Source organism: Bicyclus anynana, chromosome 11 (genome assembly GCF_947172395.1).
Source record: "Bicyclus anynana chromosome 11, ilBicAnyn1.1, whole genome shotgun sequence".
NCBI lineage: Eukaryota > Metazoa > Arthropoda > Insecta > Lepidoptera > Nymphalidae > Bicyclus > Bicyclus anynana.
Genome location: NC_069093.1, coordinates 5,052,530 through 5,066,216, shown reverse-complemented (window position 1 = coordinate 5,066,216; position 13,687 = coordinate 5,052,530). Strand labels below are relative to the sequence as shown.

Genomic DNA, 13,687 nt, shown 5'->3' with positions numbered 1-13,687 from the left:
TCAAGAATGTCCTTGTGAAAATTTGTAGACACAGAAAGTAAAATATGTGAAAAATAATGATTTAATAAATTAATAAAAAGATTTATTGTTAATAAAATATTTATTTAATTCATTATTCAATAATAATAAACATGTACATCATGGTAAAAGAAAACAGTTGCATTACAAAGTCTGTTGATAAAATAATTGTTATTGGTTTAAAATGTCCAAATAATAAATATGTATATATTTGACTAGATTATATAAGTAATTCTTGTTTTCTGGGATATATATTTTAATAGAAAATAATCGCAACAATATATTTATTAACAAATAAATATGCCTATTATAGTTATAACATATTTACAAATATCTTACTTATCTAGTTGGCTCGTGATTTTTTTATAAAATATAAAAATAATTGCAACTAGAGGTACTTTTGAAGTTTTGAACGAAAATATTATTTTTACAAAATAAATATTTTGTTACAAACAAAGCAGTAATAATTATTATATTATATAGAATTTAGGAATGCAAGCTGGGAAGCTCTTACAAGTTACATAATTTTTCCTACTAGAATTATTAATAAATTCTAAAATATTAATTTCATTAATTTAAATAAATATATGTATACAGGGTGCTCGGAAGTATTTCCCATAACTTCAAGGTATTAACGAGACCACTTATAGGAACCGAACTGCATAACTAATATTTTATTAACTACTAAGAAAATATGTTTTCATACAAAGTAATTCAAAGAATACCGACTATCCATTGTAACACACGCCTTTAGGTAACAAAGCGACATGTTACATTTTAAAATATAAATACATCATTATGTAAGGATGCGAATAAGGGACACTTCTTAAGATCTATTTGCAAAAGAAATATTATTTACTCTGAAAAAAAATAATATTAGAACACACATGTTCCTTGAAAATTTTGAATAAATTTTTGTTAAAGAATATAACCCTAAAGTTATAGGAAATACTCTCGAACATCCTGTATAATTATGTTATGAGTAGTTAATTGAATGAATGTAGTACCATGGAATGTTAGATATATTATGTGATAACTTACCTATCTAATTATAACTTGCGCCACATAAAAAATTGTATGCAAAAGAGTTTGGTTGCATTTAGTGAATAAATAATTAAACTCTTTAATCAACTTCAAAAAAAAAGGAGGAGGTTAATTTTCATTTTCAGATTTGTCTGAATCTTTTTTTTATTATTATAAACTGTCTCGTTATTCAAATGTCTAGTTGCTATTATGAATCACGAGAATCTAGGTTTCAATCTGGCTTACCCTAAATATTTAATTGCTGTGGTTTCAAAAAAACTTTTCATACTACTTTTTTTAATATACAAGGGAAGAAGTAAGGGATTCTCCCTTTTAAAAAACAAGGATTTCAGCAAGAGACAGGATGTAATCTATATCTGCCCCTGAAAATGAGTCATAATTATTGAAATGCTATTCTTTTAGAGGAAATGCCAGAAGATTGTTAACTATTGACAGCTTAAACCTAAATTCAGAGTAGATCTAATATAGAAATAAATGAAATCATTATTTCCCCCAAACTCTATCCAACGGGAATAAAAGGGCATTTAAAAATGTTTTAAAGAATATGATGATGAAAATAAAAAAAAACCAGCTGGATTTCATGAAAATTTTGCTTGTCCTGTAAGTCTTCCAATATGTTTGACTTTCTATATGAAGCAAGTTATAGCGAACTTTATGCTTAAATAATAATAAAAATTATCTGAAACATATCCACTGATGTATATTTTATTTGTTTTCTTAATAATTCTAATCTTCTATTACATTTACTTGTCTATTGTTATTTCATTAATTTAATGTTCCTATTGAGCACTATTCCAGGAACTGTTCTTAATTGAATAATTTATTTAATCTTTACAAAATCTATGCATACAAAATATTCATCAGGGTTACGCCAGCGCTTACCAGTCAAATTCTTGATAATACTAACAAGTTTGAACTTTTAAGTTCAAAAATCACATTTCTGGCCTTACAGTACCTTCGTTACAAATTTGATTATACACCTTTCAACAGCTACATAATCAGATTTCTAATAACATATTCGATAATTATACCTATAAATGTACCTGTACATTACTCGATTTTAAATCAAGTCTCGATTTCGAAGTTCATTTAAATTCAATATCATCCTTTTCAAGGCTAAGTTTTTACAACTTTACAAGCACTTCTGAAAAGTATTTTCCGTCTAGTTTATCACTACCAGTTCAAAAAGAGTTTGTAATGAAATGAAAAATTCATTTCTCACTTTAAGTAAAATAAAATTGTATTGATAATGTGAGAAAGTTTAGAATGTTGAGCTATTATAATAATGGAGTGACTTCATTTTCTCATGATAATTTATATTAACAAACTATTTAATATATTTAAATTCTAATCACATTATTTATGTATATTTAAAATATTAAATAAGAAACACGGATTTTTTTTAAACACCATATTTGTGGTACTAATATACTTTTTGTTTTCAATTCAAGTTTTGTGGTATTTAGTGCCTATAAATTTAGAGTTCCATACCCTAGATCGTAGCTATGAACTATACCATTGATTTGGAATGATTTTCAATGATTTTAAATTACATAAACTTGTTGGAATGTCTCAGCTCAGGTACCAGGGCAACATCAAAGTCAAACAGCTCAATCGTAATGTAGAGTATTATCGGCGAGTGAATGAGTGGCGGGCGATAATTTATCGTCGATCGACTCTAGCGCAGCGGCGCGCGCTCGCGCTCGTGCCCGCCACTCCACGCGGCAGAAGGCGGCCGTTCCTACTGAGGCTAAGATGGCGAGCACGCCCAGTTGCACCGACAATGGCGCCCGTGATGAGTAGAAGAAGCAAGCCGCTGCAGCTAGTGACTGTAAACAAATGAGCCTTATGTAACAGGTTGTTTATGTAAAGCAAAAAAAGTAAAGGACCCAAAAATGAACCTTGGGAGGCACCTATTTTAATATCATTCATAATTCATTCTCTACATTTGAATCTACTGTGTGGTATATGGATAAACCATTTTAGATTCATTTAATTGTATTAAATCTAAAAAATGAATTGTGCTGTTTTTTTTAATGAAACAAATGTTTATCACAATCATAAGCTTTTAACAAATAACACAAAGAAATCTTGTATTTGATATTCAAAATAGGTTCATATTATTATTATTTGAAACGATTGTATGTACAATACACTCTAGCAACGTAGTTAAGGCAATAATTTGAAAAAAATATTAATAAACTAGCGGACGCCCGCGACCTTGTCCGCGTTGAATTCAGTTTTTCACAAATCCTACGGGAACCATGGATTTTTCCGGGATGAAAAGTAGCCTATGTGTTGATCCAGACTATAATCTATCTCTATTTCAAGTTAAAGATTCGGTTCAGTAGCCGAGGCGTGAAAGAGTAGCAAACATTCATACCATCAAAATCATCAGGTTTTTGCAAATCTCGGAAATCCCATGGATTTTTTTTTTTGGGATAAAAAGTAGCCTATGTGTTAATCCAGAGTAAAATCTATTACACATATAAGTAACAGTAAAGAGTAACAAACATACATCTATACAAACTTTCGTGTTTATATTAGTAAGATAGGATGCAATAAAATATTTACCTGTGTGAACTTGAAAAGCGCAAACGCGGACGTACTGCAGTCAGCGTACTTTCCACCCAAAATGGAGTAGATCTGAGTATTGTAGCACGCGTCACCGAATCCTAGCAGGAAGCTGCAGAACATCGCCAGGTAAGCGGAGGGCCCGATGTAGGAGACGTCGGTGGTGTCGCCGAAGGGTGCTGCGTTGGGCAGGTTGATGAAGATGAGGAAGAAGCTCGTCATGTGGATCAGGTATCCCATAATCACGACCGGGTCGCGGCCCCATCTAGTCGTCTTGCTACCGAGGATGCCAAATAGTGCTCCTCCTGTAAATATGGAATTAGCATAAGCATTTGATACATTCAATATTGTGAAATTAAGGCCAATTTTTTTAGTATTTGAGACATACTCGTCATCATTAGCCTATTTTAACTGCCCACTGGTCAGGACTATCTTTATAGGAGAGGGCATATAGAGCTTAGTCCCACCAAGCTTAGACTCCAATGCGAGTTTGTGGACTTAGGATAATAATGTTAAACACTTTTACGATCACTATCAGATGATAATAAAATTAAAATTCATTTTCTTTCTGTGTATTCCTATGTCAGAGAATATTAACATAGAATTTGTTATACTAACTCATCGAGTTTAACTAAAATAATTTACCACATAACTAATCAAATCTATCAGTGAGTTGTTCAAACAATGGTTATACAAAACACTCGATGGAACAATGATCTCAATAACACATCGAGTGCCACTCGAATGTATGTAACAATTACCGTAATAAGGACAACTTCTATTACTTTAAAAGATACGAGTAGCCAGGGGCGTGCATAGGACTGTAGATCAGGGTATGCACTAGTAAGACAATGTTATCAAACTGGGAAAATGTGTATTGGTTAAGCATTAATAAATGTAAACTTTCAACCCCTATTTCACCACTTTAGGGGTTGAATTTTAAAAATTCTCGATTCACATTATATTGTTGTTTTTTTAAATTTATGAACAAATTTGTAACTCGTAAGTTTTAAAAATTTGTTACAGTTAGAGTTTTCTATTTTTATTATATCTCTTCTATTTTTATTATTTTAGTGTCAAAAATCGTATCGTATGTTTTGCTACAAGGTCCCATTTACCATTATACCAAAATTCATCTTGATCGGTTCAGCTGTTTACCCGTGAAAAGGTAACAGACAGTGTAACGCGTCGAACATATTTTTAAATTAAAAATAAAACTTATTTCTAAAATATATAGACTAGTTAAAAAGTAAATCTAAAAATTATTTATCTATATTTAATTTTGTTATTAAATTAGGTCACACCTTTATGTGTTACGGAACGCTTCTAACGTGTCAAATGTCAATGTCGCGTGGACATTGACAATCGCGAAGTCCACAGACTTTGGCAATGACGTTTGAAAATGAACGAGCACTTTTTGAACGGTCTTGGAAAGAGCTACCGTGTTCTAAGAAATAATAATCTTTACCTATTTTATTCCTGTTTTCACAATTCCGAATTTTTCATAATTCCGAATTTAATTGTGTTCTTTAGAAGTTCCCATACTGGGTAAGTTGTGCAAGTTTATTTAGTCATATAAAATGTTCTTATTACTTAACTTTAATAGTATGTGCTGTTTGTTCCTGTTGTATATAGTTTTAGCTTAATACCTCCATTGTTGTAAATACTTCTTTTCTGTTTTTGTTTGTAATTATAATTTGCAATGAAAATGCAATTTATTTAAAAATGTAAAAATGCTTAGAGTTAGTTAAATAATAGTCAGTTTGTTTTTTCTTATATTGTACGACTGCCACATCCTAGAAGCATGTAGATTGTAGAATGTCATTAGTAGGTACCCCTCTTGCTTGCTAAATAACGTGGCAGTCCGCGAGATTACTATAGTATAATCGTTTATAAAATGCATATCAAATGGTGCATTCCAGGAACTTCCTTGAGACTTGGATCGACGTGGGGATCCCCTTTGGAATCAAAAAGCCCTGCAGGCGCTAACCACGCGGATTGAAGAAGCAAGGAGAGTGTGGTACCGAAATAGCAGCGGACCTTAAGCCGGCCACACACACCCCGACCCTCTTATCAATTCTTTTTTTTAATAAACTTTTCTTTTAAAATTATGCCGTATTTTTATTTGTTTTACAAATAAAAATAACGTGACATATGGCGCCCAACTCGTGTTTTTCCCTCGAGGTCTAAGGTCGGCTGCATACTTCTCTTGCTTTCTGGTGATGGTGTATGTCTTAGTTTAGTTTTAATTACATATATTATATCTTTTATTATACTTGTTTAGTCAATTATAATTTTAGTATGAATGTGTAATAAGTACCTACGTACCTACTAATAATAATATTTTTTTTCTATTATTACAATTATAGTGGTTAAGAACATATTAAAAAAAGTCTACTATTAGTAAAAAAAAAAAAAAAAAAATTGTAGGGTACTTGTTATACATAGTTTAAGCTTTGTGTTTTTTTGTTGCAATTTTTTTTCTTTTCTCGTTTTCTTTTGTTGCTCTTACCGATATTTTGTTTCTGTTTACTAAATTATTAGTTGAATTTGCACAACATACCTAGAAATGTCTTATCCAATTAAATTCCTTTTACTCCAAAAATCTGAATTAATATACGAAGTAATTATCAGAGGTGAGTCACCCGCTGATAATGTGTCAGAGCTTCGCCGGCAAGTTACTAAGCTAACACAAAAATACCCTTCAGAAGAAATTCTGGAATCTTGTCTTGATTTTGCCGAAGATCATGCGGGTATAACTGAAACGTTGACAAAAATTAAATGTAATATCGATACGTTAAAAACTGATTTACAAAAGCCACTCATTGATAGAACCGCAAACTTACTCAACCATATTTACCATAGATTGCAGAGAGTAGTTACTTCTAAGAAGAGTGACAATGCTGCTGCTCTTGCGGATTCTAGAGATTTTTATGAAACATTATGCGTACAGTTACAAAAAATAGTAAAAACAGAAGCACGTTCTCGCGCAGAATCTACCTCGAATCCTGATTATGAACAAACTTCCCTAGATAATTTAACTAAGCTTTCTATTACTTGTGAACGCAGTTTATCCCCAGATTTGGCAAAGATCAAATTTGATGGTAAATCATGTGTTCGTTCATTTATTGAGCGTGTGGAGGAGTTCCGTGTATCTAAAGATGTTACCGACAAGAAGATGCTTTCTTATGCATGTGATCTATTTATAGGAGACGCTCTCCACTGGTATCGAAGCATTAAAAGAGATGTTGATACATGGAAAGATCTCTTAACGACACTCAAAGAAGACTTTGATCTCGTCGATTACGATTATAGGATGTTATCAGAAATTCGCAGTAGGACACAAGGTGCTACAGAAAATATAATAACTTACTTTGCTATTATGAAAGGCATGTTTTCGCGTCTTAATAAAGATTTACCTGAAGAAGAGAAACTGGAAATTCTAATTCATAATATTAGGCCTTGTTACGCAAGTGTATTGTTCACATGCTCAGATATTAAAAGCATTGATGAGCTACGTTCAATTTGTCGCAATTACGAACGTATTAAAATACGTTGTGATAACTTTAAAGAACCTCCTACCTCCAACTCAAACTCTGTAGCACCCGAATTCGCTTATCGCCATGTAAAGGAATCTAATAAAATTCAATATACTCAAAGATATTACAATACTTCAAATTTTAAACCAAATAGCTACAATAGTAATACCTCTAATTTACCAAATAAAGAACTTATAAATAAAACTTATGCAATTAATGAGACGCTTACTAAAAGTTCAACTAAGTATTGTCACCGATGTCGTGATAATACTCATACTATGAGTGAATGTCAGGCTGAACGCACTATATTTTGCTTTAAGTGTGGGCTAAAAGACTATCGCACTCCTGATTGTCCAAAATGTACTTCTAAAGAAACCGAAACAAAAAACTAATTATTGAAAATTGTAGCATAGCCAAAAGTAGTCCAAAGTTTGACCGCTCAGATTGGACTAGTTGGCTTATAACAATAAAAAATTTTTTTACATCTTACAATATCGCTTCAATTTTCAATAAAGTACCGAGCGGAGATCCTAGACCTTACTTAAAAGTAAATATAAATAATATAGAAGGCTTGGATATTTACGGTCTTTTAGATTCTGGCTCAGCCGTTAGTATATTAGGAAACAACTCTCATAGGCATTTGCTAAACTACAATCTTACATTACATTTAGACTCTAGGATAAATGTTACCACCGCTGGAGGACAACAAATTAGTTCACTAGGTTACATTTTATTACCTTTAGTTTTCGGAGGTCAATTGAAGGTTATAAAAGCACATGTTATTCCTGAAATTGATACCTTTTTGATACTTGGCATTGATTTTTGGAAGGAGTTTCAGATCTTCCCTAAACACTTGGCATCTATTAATTATTTTTCTGAATTTGAGGCACAAGTGAATAAGATTAATATCTCGGCGAAGCCTCAAAATTTTATCAATGGCTATGAAAACCTCGACGATAGTGAAAAGAATATATCAAAAACGATAATAGATAAATTCACAGAGATCTCTTTTGAAGTTAAAGGACTTGGTAAGACTTCCGCAATTACACATAAAATTAATACGGGTAGTGTAGAACCTATCAGGCAGCGTAGTTATCGGTTGTCTATAGAGAAACAACGCATAATTGCAGAATTGGTAGATGAGATGCTCGGTCTAGATGTTATAGAACCAACTGAAAGCCCTTGGTCTTCTCCAATACTAATAGTCAATAAAAAAGACGGTAAGCCTCGATTTTGTTTGGACAGTCGGAAATTAAACTCTGTAACTAGAAAGGATGCTTACAGCTTGCCATATGTGTCAGAAATTTTAGACAATTTAAGAGATGCGAAATATCTTTCTAGTGTCGACCTGTCCAAAGCCTTTTGGCAAATACCACTTCACGAACCTGATAGAGATAAAACGGCTTTCTATGTTCCTGGACGTGGTACCTTTAGATTCAAAGTGACACCTTTTGGACTAACTAACGCACCGGCTACACAACAAAGACTAGTGGATAAGTTGTTTGGACCGGAATTCGAATTAAAGGTATTTGCCTACCTCGATGATATTATAATAGTAAGCAAAACATTTGATGAACATGTATCTCTTCTTCAACGTGTCCTTGACAAATTGAAAAATGCTAATTTAACTATAAACCTAGAAAAGAGCCAGTTTTTTAGAGATCAATTAAGTTACTTAGGTTACATAGTAGACGCTGCTGGACTTCGCACGGATCCAACCAAAGTTGATGCTATTCTGAACTATCCAACTCCTACTACTAAAAAGGAGGTTAAGCGCTTCTTGGGCACTGCATCGTGGTATAGAAGGTTCATACCTAACTTCAGCACAATCGCTGGCCCGCTTAATAAGCTTACTTCAACAAGAAAGAATTCTCCGCCATTCCAATGGACGGCTGAATCCGATAAGGCCTTCTTGGCTTTAAAATCAATGTTAGTTCGGGCTCCTGTTTTGGCTTGTCCTAATTTTGATTATCCTTTCGATATTCACACTGACGCTAGCAGCTATGGAATAGGTGGAATGTTATCTCAGACAATTAATAATGAAGAACATCCAATAGCTTATATGAGCAGAACGTTAACAGGTCCTGAAAAAAACTACAGTGTGACAGAAAGAGAAGCTCTTGCTGTATTAACTGCTTTAGAGCACTGGCGCTGCTATATTGAGAACGGGTTGACATGTAATGTTTTTACCGACCACGCTGCCTTAAAATGGTTTCTTTCCCTTTCAAACCCAACAGGACGCTTAGCTAGATGGGGAGTCCGACTTTCATCTTTTAATTTCGCAATAAAACATCGTCGCGGTAAAGATCATATAATCCCTGATGCTTTATCTAGAACAGTCCCAGTAGCTAATATTACTTTGACTGACTTTAGTAATACTGATGACGCTTGGTATTTAAAAATTTACAACGGATGCCTTGAACTTCCATCTAATTTTCCTAATTATACTATAAAAAATAAAAACCTTTACCGTTACATGAAATCCAACAATCCATTACACTCAGAATTCGAATGGAAACTCGTTATTCCAAAGGAATCCCGATTACAAATTTTGAAAGAAAACCATTCCGAACCAATATCGGGACATTTTGGAATATTCAAAACCTATAAACGACTAAGTCTAAATTACTATTGGCCCAACATGCATAAGGATGTAGTGAACTTTGTTTCATCTTGTGATTCATGTTTATCCCATAAAATACCCACTCATAATACATTAGGAAAAATGGGCAGGCCAAAAGAATGCTTTCGCCCATTTCAAATGCTTTCAATTGACCTGGCTGGCCCTTTACCCAATACTCGAAAACAAAACTGTTACATTTTCGTTGTGACATGCTGCTTCTCTAAGTATTGCTTAATATTTCCGTTACGAAGAGCCACGTCCGATTTAATAACTAAACACTTGGAAAATGATGTATTTTTGGTACACGGAGTTCCACAGACTATCGTGATGGACAATGGTAGTCAGTTTATAAGCAAAGAGCTTGATAAACTGCTTAAAACATACAACATCCCAAACATCCACTTTACGCCTAAATATACTCCACAAATAAATACCGTAGAACGTTATAACAAAACTATTGTTACGGCATTATCATCATTCGTGGAAGATGATCATAGGTCGTGGGATGTTAATATTCCGAAGATACAGTTTGCAATTAACAATTCTATAAATGAAACTACCGGCTTCACACCATCCTTTCTAGTTCACGGAAGAGAGCTTGTTACGTCAGGGTCTCATTATATCGACAACGATACCTCAAACGAATTTGTATTTCTTCCGCGTGACTTGTATGCAGAAAATTTAGGTCATTTGGCTGTCATTTTTGATAAAGTGCAAACCGCTCTTTGGCGAAGCCACGTAAAAAACACTGAAAGATACAACTTAAGACGTAAACATATCGAGTTTAACGTCGGTGATAACGTATGGAAAAAATGTTATTTCTTAAGTGACAAAGAAGCTTATTTCAGCAAGAAACTGGCACCCAAATATCAAAAATGCAAGGTATTAGAAAAGCGATCTCCTTTAGTCTATGTACTTGAAGATCTCTCGGGTCGTAACATAGGTGCATGGCATATTAAGGATTTAAAGTTAGTGAATAAGTATAATTAGATGTATTTTAGTTTTATTTTTATTTAGTTTTATTTTATGCAGGGTAGGTAAAGAATTTCACTTAGGCAAAATTCTACTTAGGAAGGGCGGTACTGTAACGCGTCGAACATATTTTTAAATTAAAAATAAAACTTATTTCTAAAATATATAGACTAGTTAAAAAGTAAATCTAAAAATTATTTATCTATATTTAATTTTGTTATTAAATTAGGTCACACCTTTATGTGTTACGGAACGCTTCTAACGTGTCAAATGTCAATGTCGCGTGGACATTGACAATCGCGAAGTCCACAGACTTTGGCAATGACGTTTGAAAATGAACGAGCACTTTTTGAACGGTCTTGGAAAGAGCTACCGTGTTCTAAGAAATAATAATCTTTACCTATTTTATTCCTGTTTTCACAATTCCGAATTTTTCATAATTCCGAATTTAATTGTGTTCTTTAGAAGTTCCCATACTGGGTAAGTTGTGCAAGTTTATTTAGTCATATAAAATGTTCTTATTACTTAACTTTAATAGTATGTGCTGTTTGTTCCTGTTGTATATAGTTTTAGCTTAATACCTCCATTGTTGTAAATACTTCTTTTCTGTTTTTGTTTGTAATTATAATTTGCAATGAAAATGCAATTTATTTAAAAATGTAAAAATGCTTAGAGTTAGTTAAATAATAGTCAGTTTGTTTTTTCTTATATTGTACGACTGCCACATCCTAGAAGCATGTAGATTGTAGAATGTCATTAGTAGGTACCCCTCTTGCTTGCTAAATAACGTGGCAGTCCGCGAGATTACTATAGTATAATCGTTTATAAAATGCATATCAAATGGTGCATTCCAGGAACTTCCTTGAGACTTGGATCGACGTGGGGATCCCCTTTGGAATCAAAAAGCCCTGCAGGCGCTAACCACGCGGATTGAAGAAGCAAGGAGAGTGTGGTACCGAAATAGCAGCGGACCTTAAGCCGGCCACACACACCCCGACCCTCTTATCAATTCTTTTTTTTAATAAACTTTTCTTTTAAAATTATGCCGTATTTTTATTTGTTTTACAAATAAAAATAACGTGACAACAGACAGACTAACTTTCGCATTTATAATATTAAATATAGATTACTTCTATAATCATGAAAAATTTACCGTAAAAACAGGTAAATAATTTGTCACCCACTTAAATATTTACCAGGCCCATGATTCAGAAGACAAGACAACTTATGCAACAACAATTCAATGAACGAAATGTACGTCAAGGTTTTTATTTTATCATCCAAATGTGATAAATCAATTGATTGTTAAGGCCATCACAAATATTACATGACTTTGTTTTAAAGGTTATGCGTAAATACTAATCATGTCTTATAGAAATAAACTAATGTCATTGTTCAGGATTTTTTACGAGTATAAAGTTGGAGGCGCTCACTACTTCGCAATAAAACAGTACCTAAATGAGATTTTAACAAAGCTTTGACTCCACGGACTACCTAGAACTACCTACCTTAGTAGGTAGTCTGTGTTTGAATCATTATCATTTGTTTGTTTTTTTTACCGATTTATATAGGTGTGAACATATTATAACAGAATTTTGGAAAAAAACGGCGGCTGGTCAAGGTCACTCCCATATAACCCTATAACGTAGATCTGTTATAATGTAACAATCTGTTATAACATATTATAATAAAAAAGTTCTATAAAGTTCTATAATATCGATAATATCGAAATTACTAAATAGATTTTCACGCAGTTCTCTCCAATACGTAAACGTTGGTAGGTAAAGTGATTTATGGGCAAGATTTAAATATGTGTTTTTTTTTTAGTCTTTACAAGTTAGCCCTTGACTACAATCTCACCTCTCACCAGTGATGATGCAGTCTTAAGATGGAAGCGGGCTAACTTGTTTGAGGAGGATGAAAACCCACACCTTTTTTCGGTTTCTACACGACATCGTACCGGAACGCTAAATCGCTTGGCGGTACGTCTTTGTCGGTAGGGTGGTAACTAGCCACAGCCGAAGCCTCCCACCAGCCAGACCTGGACCAATTAAGAAAATCTCAATCTCAGCCGGGGATCGAACCCAGGACCTCCGTTTTGTAAATCCACCGCGCATACCACTGCGCCACGGAGGCCGTCAAACTGTGTTAAAAAATGTGAGCGGAATTTTGTGTTCTGTTATTTGAAGTAACAAGGGATCGCTGGCGTCGGCTAGTAACAAGTAGTTAACTCACCGAGCACCTCTCCCAGCCCGATGAAGACGCCCGACAGCCCGACCAGCTGCTTGGCGTTCTCGCCCATGCCCAGCGTGAACCCGATGCTGGGACTGTACACGCCGCTGAAGAACGACAGCTCCACGCCTAAACAAATCAACGAATAGTAATAAATCTATATATAGAAAAGAAAAGAAAGAAAAGAAAATTTATTTATTACTACATTATTTATTACTACATTAGGAACAGACCTCATCAACGACGGACTCATAAAACCTACATACCAAATTCTGCAACATCATTCATATATTCAAAAATAGAATCAAGAAGAAGCAAGAAAACCGAAGAAAGAAACCTGCACCTATAAAATATTATAGTCAGTATTCAACAATGCCACACATCACAATTATTTAAGAATAATACCCTGCGATATGTGGCATAACCTAGAAAAAGGTCCTAGCTCAGCATATTGCTATATGCTCCCCATAAACAAAGAACATACGGCGCTGATTTTCAGCTATATATCTATACTTATAATAAAACTGTAACAGGTCAAATTCTGTACATTAAAGATATTTTGAAAATTTTAGCTGGAGGGCATTAAATAATCGATATTGAAGTCAAAAATCGTGATAGCGTAGTGGAGCTATGACTTCTGCCACCGATTCTGGTGTGGACTCTGGGTACGAATCCGGTCTGGAGC

At 33.7% G+C, this 13,687-nt stretch overlaps 1 protein-coding gene across 1 annotated transcript in view; it reads right to left on the bottom strand.

Moving 5' to 3' along the window:
• Positions 1-81: 81 nt before the first annotated feature.
• LOC112044778 (UNC93-like protein MFSD11) overlaps positions 82-13,687 on the bottom strand; it is a 42,996-nt gene continuing 29,390 nt past the window's right edge. Inside the window, exons 6-8 of the mRNA XM_024080732.2 lie at positions 13,006-13,131; positions 3,637-3,941; positions 82-2,891 (exon numbers count right to left, since the gene is read on the bottom strand). Of these exons, the coding sequence (XP_023936500.1) occupies positions 2,673-2,891; positions 3,637-3,941; positions 13,006-13,131 (650 nt within the window). The 3' untranslated portion in view covers positions 82-2,672. The remainder of the gene's footprint in view (positions 2,892-3,636; positions 3,942-13,005; positions 13,132-13,687) is intronic.